This window comes from Dysidea avara, chromosome 2 (genome assembly GCF_963678975.1).
Source record: "Dysidea avara chromosome 2, odDysAvar1.4, whole genome shotgun sequence".
NCBI classification, from domain to species: domain Eukaryota; kingdom Metazoa; phylum Porifera; class Demospongiae; order Dictyoceratida; family Dysideidae; genus Dysidea; species Dysidea avara.
In genome coordinates this window covers 15,638,365-15,652,845 of record NC_089273.1, presented here as the reverse complement: position 1 = coordinate 15,652,845, position 14,481 = coordinate 15,638,365, and the positions used below count along the sequence as shown (strand labels likewise).

Genomic DNA, 14,481 nt, shown 5'->3' with positions numbered 1-14,481 from the left:
TGCAGGAAGCCCTTATAGGTGATAGCAGGAGCTTATAAGCGCCTTCGAGGAGCATAACACTCAGGATATAGCTGTGTTCTATCTTTTGTTAATGAAACATGTCCTTATAAAGAGAGCAGTAATTTCCTGGGCTGTGCTTGGTTATGTTAACAGGTGCTAGCAGTTAATATGCAGCCATAGAGTGTCAGTAATACTGGTAGGGTAATTAAAAGAATTATTTCAACACAGCTCTGTTTCTGGTCCTCAGTACAGCACAGAGAGCTTACAAAACATATGGCTACTTAGTTCATTGTTAAGAGTTGTTCAGTCTCTTTTAGTTTACAAATAGCACACAAGTACTTAGACTCATCATGGCTTCCTTTGAAAATTAACAGCTTAAAAGTGATGATGCAATAAACCACTGAGTAGCAGTGAATATAGGATGAATGCCCTACATGGACTGAGGTTTAAGTAATTAGTCAAATGTTGGAACCACTAGTATCACGCTCCTTCGCACCTTCGGCCCTTATAAGCTCCTGGTGATAGCAAACTAGCCACTATCATCCTTGTTTACAGTAACAGTTATTGTAACACATGCTTTGAGGTTATGTTGTGGTGTTCACACCTCTCTGCAGGGGAAACCAGATGGGTGGACTTAATCATTTACAAGGATTCTTAGCCTAGTACTGCATAACAAATGGATTTTCAATGACAATAATGTACAGGCATGGTATCACGATAGTTAATAACAAAATATCGCGATATCGATACTTTCAAAATATCGCGATATATCGCTAAAACGGTAGTATCGCTCAGCCCTAATGAGTAATGGAGTGTTTGCTACATGTCAAGGTAAGCTTTAAATAGAACAAAACCTTACTACTCCAGAAATCTGTATAAAGCTACCCTGCATGGTCACTAGCTTACCTTTCTTAGTTTAGCCAGTCATCCATGACTATTCCTTTACATAAGTTCGAAGGTTTGTTAGTTCCTTTCACTTTGTATATCACGATTCTAATAAATTCGGGTGGTCACTAGTGCGTGTAACAGTTGAGTACAGCAGAAAGAGCTTGTAGCTTTGTAGCGATTGTGTAGTGAAATGTAGTAGAAAGTATTTTAATAGCTTAGTTAGGTTGTTTTATCGTGGATGAAGTTTCGTGCACGATCGCTGTTGCAGTCTGAGCCATCATAGCTAGCTAATTATGCTCTTGGCAGAGTGGCTACAAGGTGAAGAGTGTATGTTATAGCTATTGTGTAAATTGGCTTACTTGAAGAAGTTGACCTGGTCCGGTCCAGTCCGGTCGAGGTCCGGATTTTCTAAACCCCCAAAAATTTCTTAGAAAGGAAAAAATTATGAAACTGTTGAGAAGATAGTTCTCTTTATGTTGTTTGTTCTAGCTGCGCTCCATATCAACCAAAAGATTTAATGAATTACTATTAGCTAATTTGACTGGCTGATAGTCTTTATACCACATTTTGTGGACATCAAAGTGATGAGCAGAACTCTTTAAACACAGGACTAGCCCAGTACTGTATGTATAGATTGAACGAAACGTCTTAAAGGCACCACTTACTAACATGTGATCCTCTTCATGTGTGTATGGATTTGGTACTTTAATGCTTGTGCTATACAGCCACTTTGATTTGAGTGTTCTTGAATTGTGAGTTAAGTAATTTGTGCTCACTGTCTCCTTTGCTTGTTCAATTCCGTATGTATATAGCCAGCTTGTGAAGAATACAGTTTGTATCGCTAACTTTTTCATGTGTATAATGGTGAGGGGATGTCATCTTGTGAGATGTTATTAGTATTCATACTCTTTGTGGTACATGTCCATGTAGACTGTTGGATCATGGGTAGGTAATGATATTCATTTCATCCAGCTAATCTTGCAGTATATAATGCAATCTCAGGATACTGTATGCTCACGCCTTTGGAGTGTAGTATGTATATACAGTATTTGAGAGGTCAGACACATGAATTGGTTCTTCAGGAAAGCACTTCCTTATCAATCTTGAATAATAATATACAGTGGAACCTGTCTATAATGGTCACCTTGGGACCAAATATATCTGGCCTTTATATACAGGTGGCTGTTGTAGAGAAAACCTGTATAAGGTGGTCAGCAGCATTTTAGTGGCTATGGCTGTTATAAATGAGTGATTATTATTAAGAGGCTCGCGCCAACCGCAATACAGTAATATTTTTAGTACAGAAAGGACAAGGTGAGCTTGTTATGAATGTTGGTTAAAGCTATTGAATACATTTAAGTAATGAAGCCTGATAGATTATATAGTATTCATTGAAAGGCAGGAAGTGTGATAATTGTGCATTAATTGAAATGGTGCCGTGGTGCCAGACAGTTGGCTTAACAAGCCACCATAAAAGGTAGCGACCGCTATATGAAGGAGAAAGTTATGTATACATGCGAATTCTTGGTTGTTATTCGCGTTAGACAGGTGACCACTTAATGCAGACAACAATGCATACATTTGTATGGGAAAATATTTGGGACCTCGTGTCCATGGCCGTTAAGCAGAGGTGACCGCTTAATCCAGGTGACCGTAACACAGGATCCACTGTACTACCATCGTGTATGAGATACTGTAAATGAGAAAATTCTCAACTCTTAAAAATACACAGTTGGCTTGTAAAATTTTTGTTGTAATGTATGTACAAGTATTTTGTAAAAATGATGAAATTGCAATACAACATATTTAACCCTTGAACTCGCATAATCCAGAAAACTGGATTTAAACTTAATAATATGCATGCCTTGCACAAAGTTATGTAACTTTCAAAGTGTCCATCCTATGACTATGCAGTTTACGTCATTCATTCTACTTGTGATGTAACAAGGGATTAAAATGATACCTAGGGTTTTACCCTAACGCTAAATGGTGAGGCCTTCTACTCGTGATGTAACAAGGGATTAAAATGATACCTAGGGTTTTACCGTAATGCTAAATGGTGAGGCCAGAACTAGCCGTGTTAATAACTTTTCGGTAAGGAAACATGCAATCCCATTACATACCTTAATAAAGTAGTCGATAACTCGATGGTGGTTGCTCCTATCACCTTACAACAACTTCCATTCGATTCTCCATTAATTTTCTATCAGGCCATGTGACTCATGTGAGTAAATCCACAATCAAAATTAAACACATGGCAAGAATTTTGAAACACGGAGACGCGACTTGTTGCTGTTCATCACTTCATAACAAGTAAGCCACTGTAGTCACAGTGTTCATTTAACCTTCTCCAAGTAGCCCAGTGAGCAAACTTTTAATTGATGTATATTTGTAGGCTGTAAGAATTAAGTTACCCCACCTAGTTGCCATGCGTACCCATATTGTTTACACACACACACACACACACACACACACACACACACACACACACACACACACACACACACACACACACACACACACACACACACACACACACACACACATATTTCCAAAAAATTTAAGGGTTAAAAGCACGGCATAGCTATAGCAGAAGGGAAATGATGGCAGTTGGCGTACTAAAAAAAATATTGGCTAGTTGTGAAATTCCTGATCAGAATTCTATACCCATTAGTTTTATAACATGATTCTTGTAACCTACTGAACAGGAGTTTTTAACACATTGCATCCAGCAGTATCTTCAGTCTAGCATGTTAGATAATTTTTGTTCAGTAGTAGCAGTTTCCTATTTAGAAGTGGATGGCAGCAGTAAATGGTGATTCTATCGCCACTTTGTGCGTGTCTGTAGCCCTAGTAGTTTTGCGTACATTTATTCATTATTTATGACGTACTTTTGATCGGATTTCTTGGTTGTATAATAACACTTTACAGTGACCAGCACTGAAGAATGATGGTATAACAGCATAGCTTAATGGGAAAATCCCTACATTGGCATATTTATAAATATTAAATATCAATGATTTTGATCAATGCTAAAGTAGGGATTTTCCCACTGAGCTATGCTGTAATACCATCATTCATCTCTTGTTTCACTACTTTTTATTACTTGAATCTCTAAAATTAATATACTAGTTTGTTTTGCTTATAGCATACAGCTATAAACATGTGACTGTTCTATTAGGGTGACTGCTGTATTAGAGTATCTCAAGTCAACCTTTACCTACCGGGGGGGGAGGGGGGGGTGTCACTGTGCTAGCATTGTGAATACAGCTAGGCCAATAGTAACAAGCAGTAGCTTTTGGCAATTGAGGATAGTGTCATTGTGACATTGTGATCAAGTAAATAGATTGTTAAGAGGCATGATCTCGGTGCTTGATCATTATTAACCAAGATCACATTAATAGGCAGGGTCTTGAACCTATCATGAAGTTAAGGTATCTATGGGGCAAAAACACTTAAATAAGTTTGTGCGCCTATATATGCTGTTGAAGGATAGTGTTGATAGGGGAAATTAACACCTCATTATGGTTTAATTGCATGAAGAAGAATGAAGACAAGTCTGATTGAAGATAAAAGGAAAGAATAGGCACAGAAGGTACAAACTCATCAGAACCCCAAAAAGCACATCTCGCTGGTGAGTTTGTTATTGTGGCGTAAAATGGTTGCCATGCCCTGCTTTGTTTGGCCTCCAGCCTTGCGACTGTGGTCAGGCAGGCGGGTGGGTGGGCGGGCAGGCAGGCAGACGAAAATTCGAGTATTGGTGATGTTTTAAACATTCGATACCCAGCTGCCTGTAAGTGTTTTCTTGTTTTAATGCTGTATTTGATGTTTGATAGACTATTATGTATATGTTAAGGCATTAGCCTTCTCTTTGCTGAGTGCTTTATTAGCATCTCGGCTGCATGCCTCATGCTTTATTTTTCATATAGCATGAGCAAGGCAATGCTTTAAATGATTTGTGGAACTTTCTAGTCATAGCTTGCAGCCATACACTAGGGCTCATAATTAACACGCTTGTAGGAATTATTAGCAGCCTGAATGCACACAAACTAGTTTAGCAAAGTAACTCATGCATAGTTCATCATAGTTTGGCATGGTAGATGTTCATTGCGTATTTTGCTAGGTTTCGGTCACAACCCACAATCGATTCTGTTGTGAAGTATTTTTGTGATATCTCTAGGACTTGTCCACATACATTAACAAACGTATCAGCAATGTTACCTTCTCCCACCCATCATTGAAGTATTTAGATAAGTTTATAAAAGCAATCCAGTGGTAGAATTAGTGGTGATTGACCACTCAGCGTGGGCTATCAGCCTGCACCTGCTTGGGTGATTAGTCATACTGGTGTGAGCCAATAAAGCATGTGGGCAACTGTACTTCATTTCCCACAAAGTGCTTTAATTGCACATTGAAGTACTTTGTGTTGGCGAGATCAAAGCAAAAAGTGTGCTTTATTTTCCGTAACACATTCTAGTGTGCTATATTTTCTATTTGCATAACAATGAAGCACAGTTATGCGTTGGTTTGGAAAATAAAGAACAGTTACGCATTGATTGGAAAATGTTTACGAAAACAAGATCACGTGCGTAACATTTCTAATGACCAAAAGTAGCCAAAAAGATACTATTTATTTGTTTTACTATCACATCTGAACACTTACCGATTGTCTGATGACTGAAAACCAATGTGGTTTGAGTTCACAATATGAATGCTCCGAGCAAGACGACAAGACAGCACTTTAAACCAGTTAAAGCACCGCTACGCTTGTACAATATGAAACTAAAACACTTGGGCATGGTCTCGAGCCTAATATAGTACTCGCTTTGCCTCATGCTATATTAGTCTCTTGCCCACGCCCTCATGCTTTTACTAACCAGTATATAAAGCATTCTTTGGGCAATAAAGCACTGTTTACCCTAAAGTGTATTAAATGACATTTAAAGTATACTTTTCCTTTGATTTCGCCCACGCAAAGCTCTATAATATTCCGTAAAGGTGATTTTCATTGCATAAGATGTCTCTAGGATGATTTTTTTAAAGGTGGCATTTTAGGTGGCATGCATCATTTTTGGGGAATCCCTACTTAAATAGTGCTACTGCACCCTTCTTTAAGGTTTTATGTCACATGTAATAATGGTTGTTTATTTACAGAGGAATTATGTGTTTACTGATGCCAGCTGTGTCAATGATATGAAAAACATGGAGACTGTGTGCAACACCAAGCCAAGCCCATGTAAGTGGAGAGGAAAAGTCTCAATGTTGGAAGTGAGTACAGCTGAATATACTGTTTGGTGTTTGTAAATTAAAAACCTTGTGTGATCCGTTTTACCTGTAATTTACTGCATAACCGGACATATTGTACAATGTCAGATTACAGAGGTGACTTGATAATCCAACAACCTCCTTAATCCAGCTAAATTTATAGCTCCCAATTAGTGCCAGATTAGAGAGGTTTGACTGAATATGTGGCGCAAGCATTCCATCAGAGCGATTGTTTTAGTAAGGGAGAAAATATTGTTAACACCCAGCGTAACAGACTCTCAGCAGATAACGTGAACATGTTTATCTTTTTATCTACTAACATGTCTTAGACTTGATATTGTACCCATTGTAAACCTTGATTATAAATATAGACAATATGTTTTACATTTCTGAGCAAATATGTTTTGCAGTGTACTGGCTGTACTTTGTCTATTATCATAATTTCAGTAGTTTCATTCTAAAATAATAGTACACAAAGTAATAATAGTACATACGGGTGTGCTACTATGATGGCATATATATCCTCTGTGTTGATCACTTATGCTATTTACTCATGGAACTATCAAACTAAGTATATATAGTACTAAACTGTATGGTAAATTCGTGGTATCTGCAATAACCATTATATTTTGCTTCACAATATCTATCTGCAATAACCGTTATATTTTATTTCACAATAATCGTGGAGTTGCTTTGTTGATACTGTCCCACCCTACATTATGCTTCTACCTACAGCACCCCATTGTGGGATCTACCGTATAGAAGGAAATTTTCAAAAGGTTAAATTTTCGAAAAATTCGGAAATAACTATGTGTTTTCGAAAATATTTTTTCAAAAATAGTACATCATGGCTTTGAAGTGACAATCAAAGAAAGTATAGCTAGGTATACGTAGCTATATATAAATGATTTTTGTGAGTGCTTGCATGCATAGTTTCTACTAATGTCAGTTAGCTATAGGCCTAATGTATTATAGCTAGGCACTGGGCCACACACAAGTAGCTAGCCATATAGACAATTTCCACTTGACACGGAATAAAGTAGGATATTGCGGAAATTGTAACACTGGTAGGCAACTTGTGTGGTTGCGTTAACAATGCCAACAACTTGTGCGGTTGTTGGATGTAAAACCAGACAAAGGAAGGGCATTCCCCGTAGTTTTTATTGAATTCCTCCCGACTCTGAACGTCGCTGCCGTTGGTTAGCGTTTATTAACAGGAAGAAGAAAGATGGAACACCATGGCGCCCTGGCACAGGAAACCGTGTTTGTTCAGACCATTTTATTTCGGGGAAGAAATCAAATGTATCTACTCATCCAGACTTTGTTCTATCAGTGTCAGTCCGGAAAAGACAACAACGTAGGCAAGGGCCAGGCCCAGCTTGTGCAAGGTTTGAACGCGCTAAGAATAGAGCCAAGAAGAAGAGAAAGCAAGAGAGGGAAGCAGAAGAACGTGTGCGAGAACAGCAGCACAACCTACATGCGTTACTACACGACCGCAACTACGGTACTAGAAGAGAAGAAGTGGTAATAGAAGAGCAGCCAAGATTATTGTGTACCACAGCAGCTAGTGCCGGTGAAGATGAAATCCCAGCTGAAGGTAGTTGTGTCGTGTGTGTCACATTTTATTATGGAAATGTATATAACAGAATGCCAAACAGAAAACACTATAACCTACTCTGTACAGTGTGAGTGCTTATGTGCACATGCACAACTACAGTTAAGTCCAGAGTTTAGTGTCAGAATGATGTTGGAAGGCAATGATAAGTTGACACGCTACTACACTGGCTTGCCTACCTACAATAGTTTTGTTGCATTTGTAGAGTACTTAACACCAAAAGCAGTAGCATTAACTCCGTGGAATTGTAGTAACACAAGAGATGTTGTACCACAGTCTAGTGTTCCCATTAGTCAACCATTTGCTGGCCTAACAATTGCAGACCAACTTTTCTCAATATTGATTCTGCTTAGGCGTGGACTTGAAGCTTTTGATGTTTCAATCAGATTTCAGATCAGCGAAGCCACTTACAGCAGGCTGTTTGCCACATGGATTTTGTTTCTGTCAAAGGAACTTAAACTGTTGTTCCCTTTTCCTACCAGAGACCAAGTATTGCAGTGAATGCCTGCATCATTTAAACGTCATTTTCCCAACACGGATTATCATTGATTGTTACGAAATTGAGTGCCAGCGTCCGTCAGGATTAATGAACGCATCAATAACTTATTCTCAGTACAAGAGCCGCAACACCTGTAAGATATTGGTGGGATGCACCCCTTCTGGATTTATCAGCTTTGTTTCAGAGGCATGGGGTGGCCGTGTGTCAGATCAGGAGATTACAATGCAGTCTGGTCTTGTTGACTTACTAGAACCTGGAGATATGATCATGGCAGACAAAGGGTTTAACATTCAGGAGTTGGTTGCCAAAAGAGGAATACTTGTAAATGTTCCACCAAAGCTAGAATCAAAGAAAAAGCAGATGCCAGCATTAGATGTAGATAGAACAAGTAGAATAGCTGAACTACGTATCCATGTTGAGCTGGCTATTGGCTGTGGAAGAAGGTTTGACATTTTAAATAAAACCTTTCTCAATACAATGTTTGACCTAGTCAGTGATATAAATTGTATTTGTATGTACTTGACTAATTTTGATGTACCATTAGTTCAGTAGGATTGGTTGTGTGTGTGTAAAACTTGTATGTACCCTGTGTGTAGTTAGTTAGTCATGATGTTGTGTACTCTTTATAGTATTATAGCATGGCAAATAATAAATACTTGACCTTACAACCTCACAACAAGGATAGATTACAGTGATTACAACTCCGTTCCATTTTCTTCTTGATGTAACTTTGCAGATAGTATTTCAGGAATTACGTGCTGAGCATAAAATTCATCAAGCTTCATACACAGATTGTTCCAGTATTCTACTTCAGCTAGGATACAATCAACAACAATTTCACCTCCACTATATACAACAAAATCACACCACTCCACTCCTAAAATAGCCATCTGCCCTTGTACTTGAGCATAGTACACATGACCACGTGGTAAATACAGGCTTCCATCCACCCTACTTCTCATGAAAAACTTGTTGCCAAACTACTCTGCAATGGTCTTAGGAGCAAACTCAACTGTTGCACATCCTTCTATGCTGTATGGGCATTTAATATCCAAGCAGCCATTGCACAAAGTGTCAACACTAGAACATTGTACCAGTCCATCAGGGGAAGCATCCAAGTAACTCTTCTCCGCCAATAAATGTAATCCACTTCATGTAACAATCATATTTTCACCTTCAGCTGCTTTATTGTCAACATAAATTTTGTGGACAGTTTCCTCATTATCCTTTCCCCACCTCATTGCAGGAGTTGAACATTTGATAGGCCCACCATACCCCATGATATCCTTGACAAGTCGTCTTGAATTAGTTGTTGGTCGTCGGTGCAAGATTTCACCAAACCTTGAACTGGTCACTCTACCATTCCGCAAGGCATACCAAAGCTCACAGTCTGACTGGTCACGTGTTGCAATTTCTATGTCTTCCACTGTTGACATGGGCAGTCTCGTGCTATCTAAATACTTGTGGCAATCATCAGTAGATGGGGAGAAACGGTGTAATGTCATGGGATGAATCTGACTATAAATGACATGGCTCCACAATGACTTGGTGAGTGTAGCAACTTTTGAAGTATTGCAACTTCTCCAGAACTGCTGTAGCCCTGTAGATGGAATAGAGTCTTGAACAGAGTATAAAAGTTTATCTACTGCATTTGTATCTAAAATCCTGTGTTGGTGCTGGCGAGGATCAAATGTGCTCAGTTTGATTCGTTGTGATTTATGTTCAGGATCATCCCCATGACTAGGCTTGACAAATGGCATGGAAGTGGCACGGGCTGGAGTGACAACCTTCTTAGGTGGCTGGTTCCATGTCATAGCTATGGAAGTTTTGGACTTATCTGTAGGCAAATCAGCATCATTTGAATGGTAGTCAATATAAAAAAGCAGAGCAGCAATGTGGTTGCAAGCTTGACCTAACCTGCAAGCATATGACAAATCAGAACATTGAGTTAGCATTCATCAATATAATTTAATATTAGGCCACTCCAAAAAAATTCCTTGTTTCCCATTTCATTGATCTCAAAAATACATCCAGGCAAGTGGTTCAGTATCCATTATTTATTATAGATATTTCCGTTCAAAATTCATAACTAACTTACAGGTAGAAAGAATACAGTAGAAATATTTAAACTAAGAACCTGAACAGTGAACGGCTAGCTAAATGGGCTTACTGAATGCTAAACTTGTACTGTTCCTTGCTCCATTCTGTCACCCTGGAAAATAGTGGAAGCGTCCTCAGCACACTTTTAACCTCGTCTGTTATGTACGATATCCCTGTTGCTTCATCATCGTCCTCATCATGCTTTCCTCGAATCGCACTAATCCTTGCCATAGCCAGTATTCTGTCCATCACTTCACCTTTCTTTGAAGATCCAGTGAGGCGTATGTTGCAGTCTTTCGCCAGTACCTTCAACTGTTTAAGCGTCATTCCTGATAAAATACCAGTTAATTCTTCTGCCTCGTCATGACCCAGTCCCTGGCTGTTAAGAAGAAGCATTTTCGCTTTGCTTTCCTGAGTTTCAGGCTGACATAGCCGACTGAGCGCCATTCCTAAGCACGTTGATTCCTTGCCTACCAGCGTATCCGAATTCCGTAATATCCTACGTCTCCGTGTCACATGGAAATCGTCTATAGCTATAGCCACCACACACGCGCATATGAGCAAGCACGAATGACACCATGAGTCTTGAAGTCTATAAGAACTCCAGAGACCAGAAATTACTAGGAAAGACTATAATTATCAGCAAACATCTAGCTATATGGGCTGAAAAACGCCATGTACGTACTTAGCTATGGCTCAATGCTACCGAGGCGAAATCTGCCAAACAACATAGTTCAACCTACAAAGGATAGCTAGGTGAGATTCTGTCAAAGCCAGATTGAGCGTTTATATAACTATACTGAACAATCAAAGCAGCAAATTCTAGCTATGTACTAATGTGATCAACGCAACCACTGTTAGCTTCCTCCATGAATTAATTATCTACGGTGCGGCACGGTAAAGAGGCATTGTTTCGAAAATATTTTTTTGAATTTCCAATGAAGCACTCTTTCGAAAATTTCCCACTATATGGTAGTTTTAGTTTTTGTACTCCATTATGCCTATCAACTTGTCTATCGGGACAAGCCTACTTTATTCCATGGACTAAACTGGCCTCGCGGACTGGACTCGTGGACTGAGCTGGAAACAGCTTTTAAACAATAATCCATGAATTATCCATCTCATGCAACACTGGAGACAACATTATCAAGTTACAACTGCTGTTGCTGGCTCTTCTTACAAGTCATGACACTAGCGCATGCACTAATTAATTAGAATACACCTAAATACATGTGTACTAGTAGTGATGCAGCGTGATAGAGGCTATTCTTGTAGTGTAGATGTTTTCCTTTGTTGCTTTAGCACTAGTGTTACAGCTGTAGAGCTATGCAAATAATCTGGCTCATCACTACAGCCCTAATGCTAGTGTTAAGTACTGAAGCAACAAAGGAAAACATGTATGCTACAACAATAGCCTCTGTCATGCTTTATCACTGCGAGTACTAGTCTCGTGCCCAGACCCCACCCACTGCGTTGAATAGGGTCTGGTGACATTTGCAGGAGTTTTGGGCCTTACGCCATTTTTCTTTTTCTGACCAATCGGACGCCTTGATTCAGGTACAACGCGATTTGATAGGCTGGAACTAGGAAAATGGCCGACTATAGCTATGGATACAAATGCGTAAACAATATGGCGGCTGGCCCAAAAACATAGTGTAAGTCACCAGACCCTACTCAAACGCAGTGGGTGGGGTCTGGGCATGAGACTATGCGAGTACATGTGTATCGTAAGTGTATTCTAATTGATTAGTGCATGCACTAGTGTTATCTGACTTGTAAGGAAGAGCAGTACCAGCAGTTATAGCTCGATACTGGTGTCTCCAGTATTGCAAGAAATGGATAATGCCTGGATTATTGTTTAAAAGCTGTATCCAGCTCTCAGTCCACAAGTCCAGTCCGTGAGTCCAGTCAGTCTGTGTGTGGAATAAAGTAGGCCATTGGGACAGAAAGTAAGTTAACATATTAAGTTATGAAGTTAGGGCTATTAAGTTAATCACCTATTTTAACCTAGTTGTTGTTTTTGTGTTGTTCTGTGTTAATGGCTAATGAATGGTAGGTAGGAATCCGCATCTGTGCGTTGCCTAAATAATAGTTTTAGTCTTAAAATATAGTTTTGTAACTATCAACTAGTCAAAATTTGACTACAATAAGCCTAGCCTAACCTTAACTCAACCCGTAATTTATATGCTCCATGTCACTCAGTATAATGTGTCATAGTGTACAGTATCTTTGAACTTGGTTGATATCAAAGCCACAAGCAAACCATGTATGATATTAACCATGTATGATATTAACCATGTATGATATTAACCATGTATGATATTAACCATGTATGATATTAACCATGTATGATATTAACCATGTATGATATTTTACAATGGAAGCAATAAACAACAACCTTGAGATGCAAGCCTAGCAATTAAGGTTGTGGTATTTCTGAAGTCATTTAAAATCATTTACAAACATCTTCTGCCAACTACTGTTCTTACCCTGCATGTTACACATACTGTACAGTTAAGTTTGATAGCAATTGAAAGAGCAAGGTATCCTCTACTGACTTAGCTATAAATTCAGATAAGCAAGCTCTTTATTTGCTGAGTTACATTGCAAGTTACCAACACTTAAAGTTACCACTCGATAAAAGCATCAATTTGTGATAAACAGAACATGGATTAAGCCACTATCACAACACTGGATGTCAGTACAGACTACTACAGTTACTAACACAGAAGTCATCCATGAAGTTGTGAAGCATTGCCTCAAACAGAAACTGTTTCTTTACAGGAATGGTCACTGCGCATATGTATATTACACAATTTAGTGAGGTCTAGCTCACTATTATGCAAGCACAGAGGTGTTCTGCTCATAGTTCAGGATAACCACAAATTAGTCTTGCAACCAACAATTATTAAAGAAACATTCTTTGCCACTCACTTTTTACAAGTTTCTTATTACAAAATCACCCACATATACCCACACATTGTGGTCATATTGTTATTATGTAAACCTAATTTGTGTGATACAATAAAAAATTTTTGTGGTAGCATTATGGCTTCTTCCATTAACAATCACCAGCTGGCTATTAACCAAATATGTTAGTTATGTAGGAACACCTTGTACCATGCTAGTGCTGTTAATCCTTGTTTGGTTGTTTCATGTTAAGGCATGTCCACATGACAAGAATAATGCGAATTGAATCCGCATTGATTCGAATTATTTGCGTCCACACGGAATGCACATTAGGGTGATTTGAATTGAAAGTGGATTACACGAATCCACCTCCTCAGGTGGTTTGAATACGAATTGGCTACGAATCGGGATTTGCTACGTCATAATAATGCAACATGCGAGGGCTTGACACGTTTGCACGTGACCTTTGTAAACAACACAGTATAAAAATACAGAAGCGCTCGGTGTGATAAAAGCGCAGGGACGTATGGAAGCAGTAATTCATCATCGTATCTCACCCTTAGAGTTTGAAAGAACAACGGTCCCATACCCATCACGCACCATCAGCAGTTTTTCGTATTCTATTCGTAGAAATCGTTCCGGTACGTTATAAACAAAAGTATAAGCGTTACTACGAGCTATTCCTTTCAGTCTATCGTTAAACTCACTGTTCTCTTGGTTGGCGCAAATGAGTGTTTTCTCAACCGTTTATTTATCACACTAGTAAATTCAATAAATGCGCATTACGCGATAATGCGTGTGGACACGTTCAATTCGGATTTAATACGCATTGCCTGAATTCGTTTTGCATCCGGTTCCTAATTCGAATTCGTGTGGACATGCCTTTAAGAGAATACATTGTAACAATCCACTCTTGTAGATTAGAAACTCTCACAGAATGTTGTGGTGAACACACCATTAAAATCTGCATTCATTATGCAATTTAGCACATGTTCTACCATTACACCTGGTGAGCAGGTTCTTTCCACAATGGTTGATCGTAACAGGACAAGATTTTGAATGCTAGTCATAGACAGTTCCCTCATGTTATGTTAGTTGTAGTTTTGTGCTTTCTGTAGTGCTGATTTTGATGGCAATACATAAGAGCATGAACACCAAAAGTAGGGATGATTATTACTTTACATTGTTTATAATTTTGCGTAGC

At 38.9% G+C, this 14,481-nt stretch overlaps 2 protein-coding genes across 6 annotated transcripts in view; both read left to right on the top strand.

Annotated features, from left to right (window-relative positions):
* Positions 1-6,207, top strand: part of LOC136246694 (TNF receptor-associated factor 5-like) — a 46,752-nt gene extending 40,545 nt beyond the window's left edge. For all 5 annotated transcript variants that reach the window (XM_066038241.1, XM_066038240.1, XM_066038238.1 and 2 more), the window contains exon 4: positions 6,043-6,207. In XM_066038241.1, the coding sequence (XP_065894313.1) occupies positions 6,043-6,192 (150 nt within the window). In that variant the 3' untranslated portion in view covers positions 6,193-6,207. The remainder of the gene's footprint in view (positions 1-6,042) is intronic.
* Positions 6,208-6,662: 455 nt separating this feature from the next.
* LOC136247851 (uncharacterized) lies at positions 6,663-9,441 on the top strand. Its single transcript, XM_066039672.1, has 3 exons — positions 6,663-6,724; positions 7,371-7,750; positions 7,800-9,441. The coding sequence occupies exons 1-3, from the start codon at positions 6,663-6,665 to the stop codon at positions 8,267-8,269; spliced, it is 912 nt and encodes a 303-aa protein (XP_065895744.1). The 3' UTR covers positions 8,270-9,441.
* Positions 9,442-14,481: the final 5,040 nt, after the last annotated feature.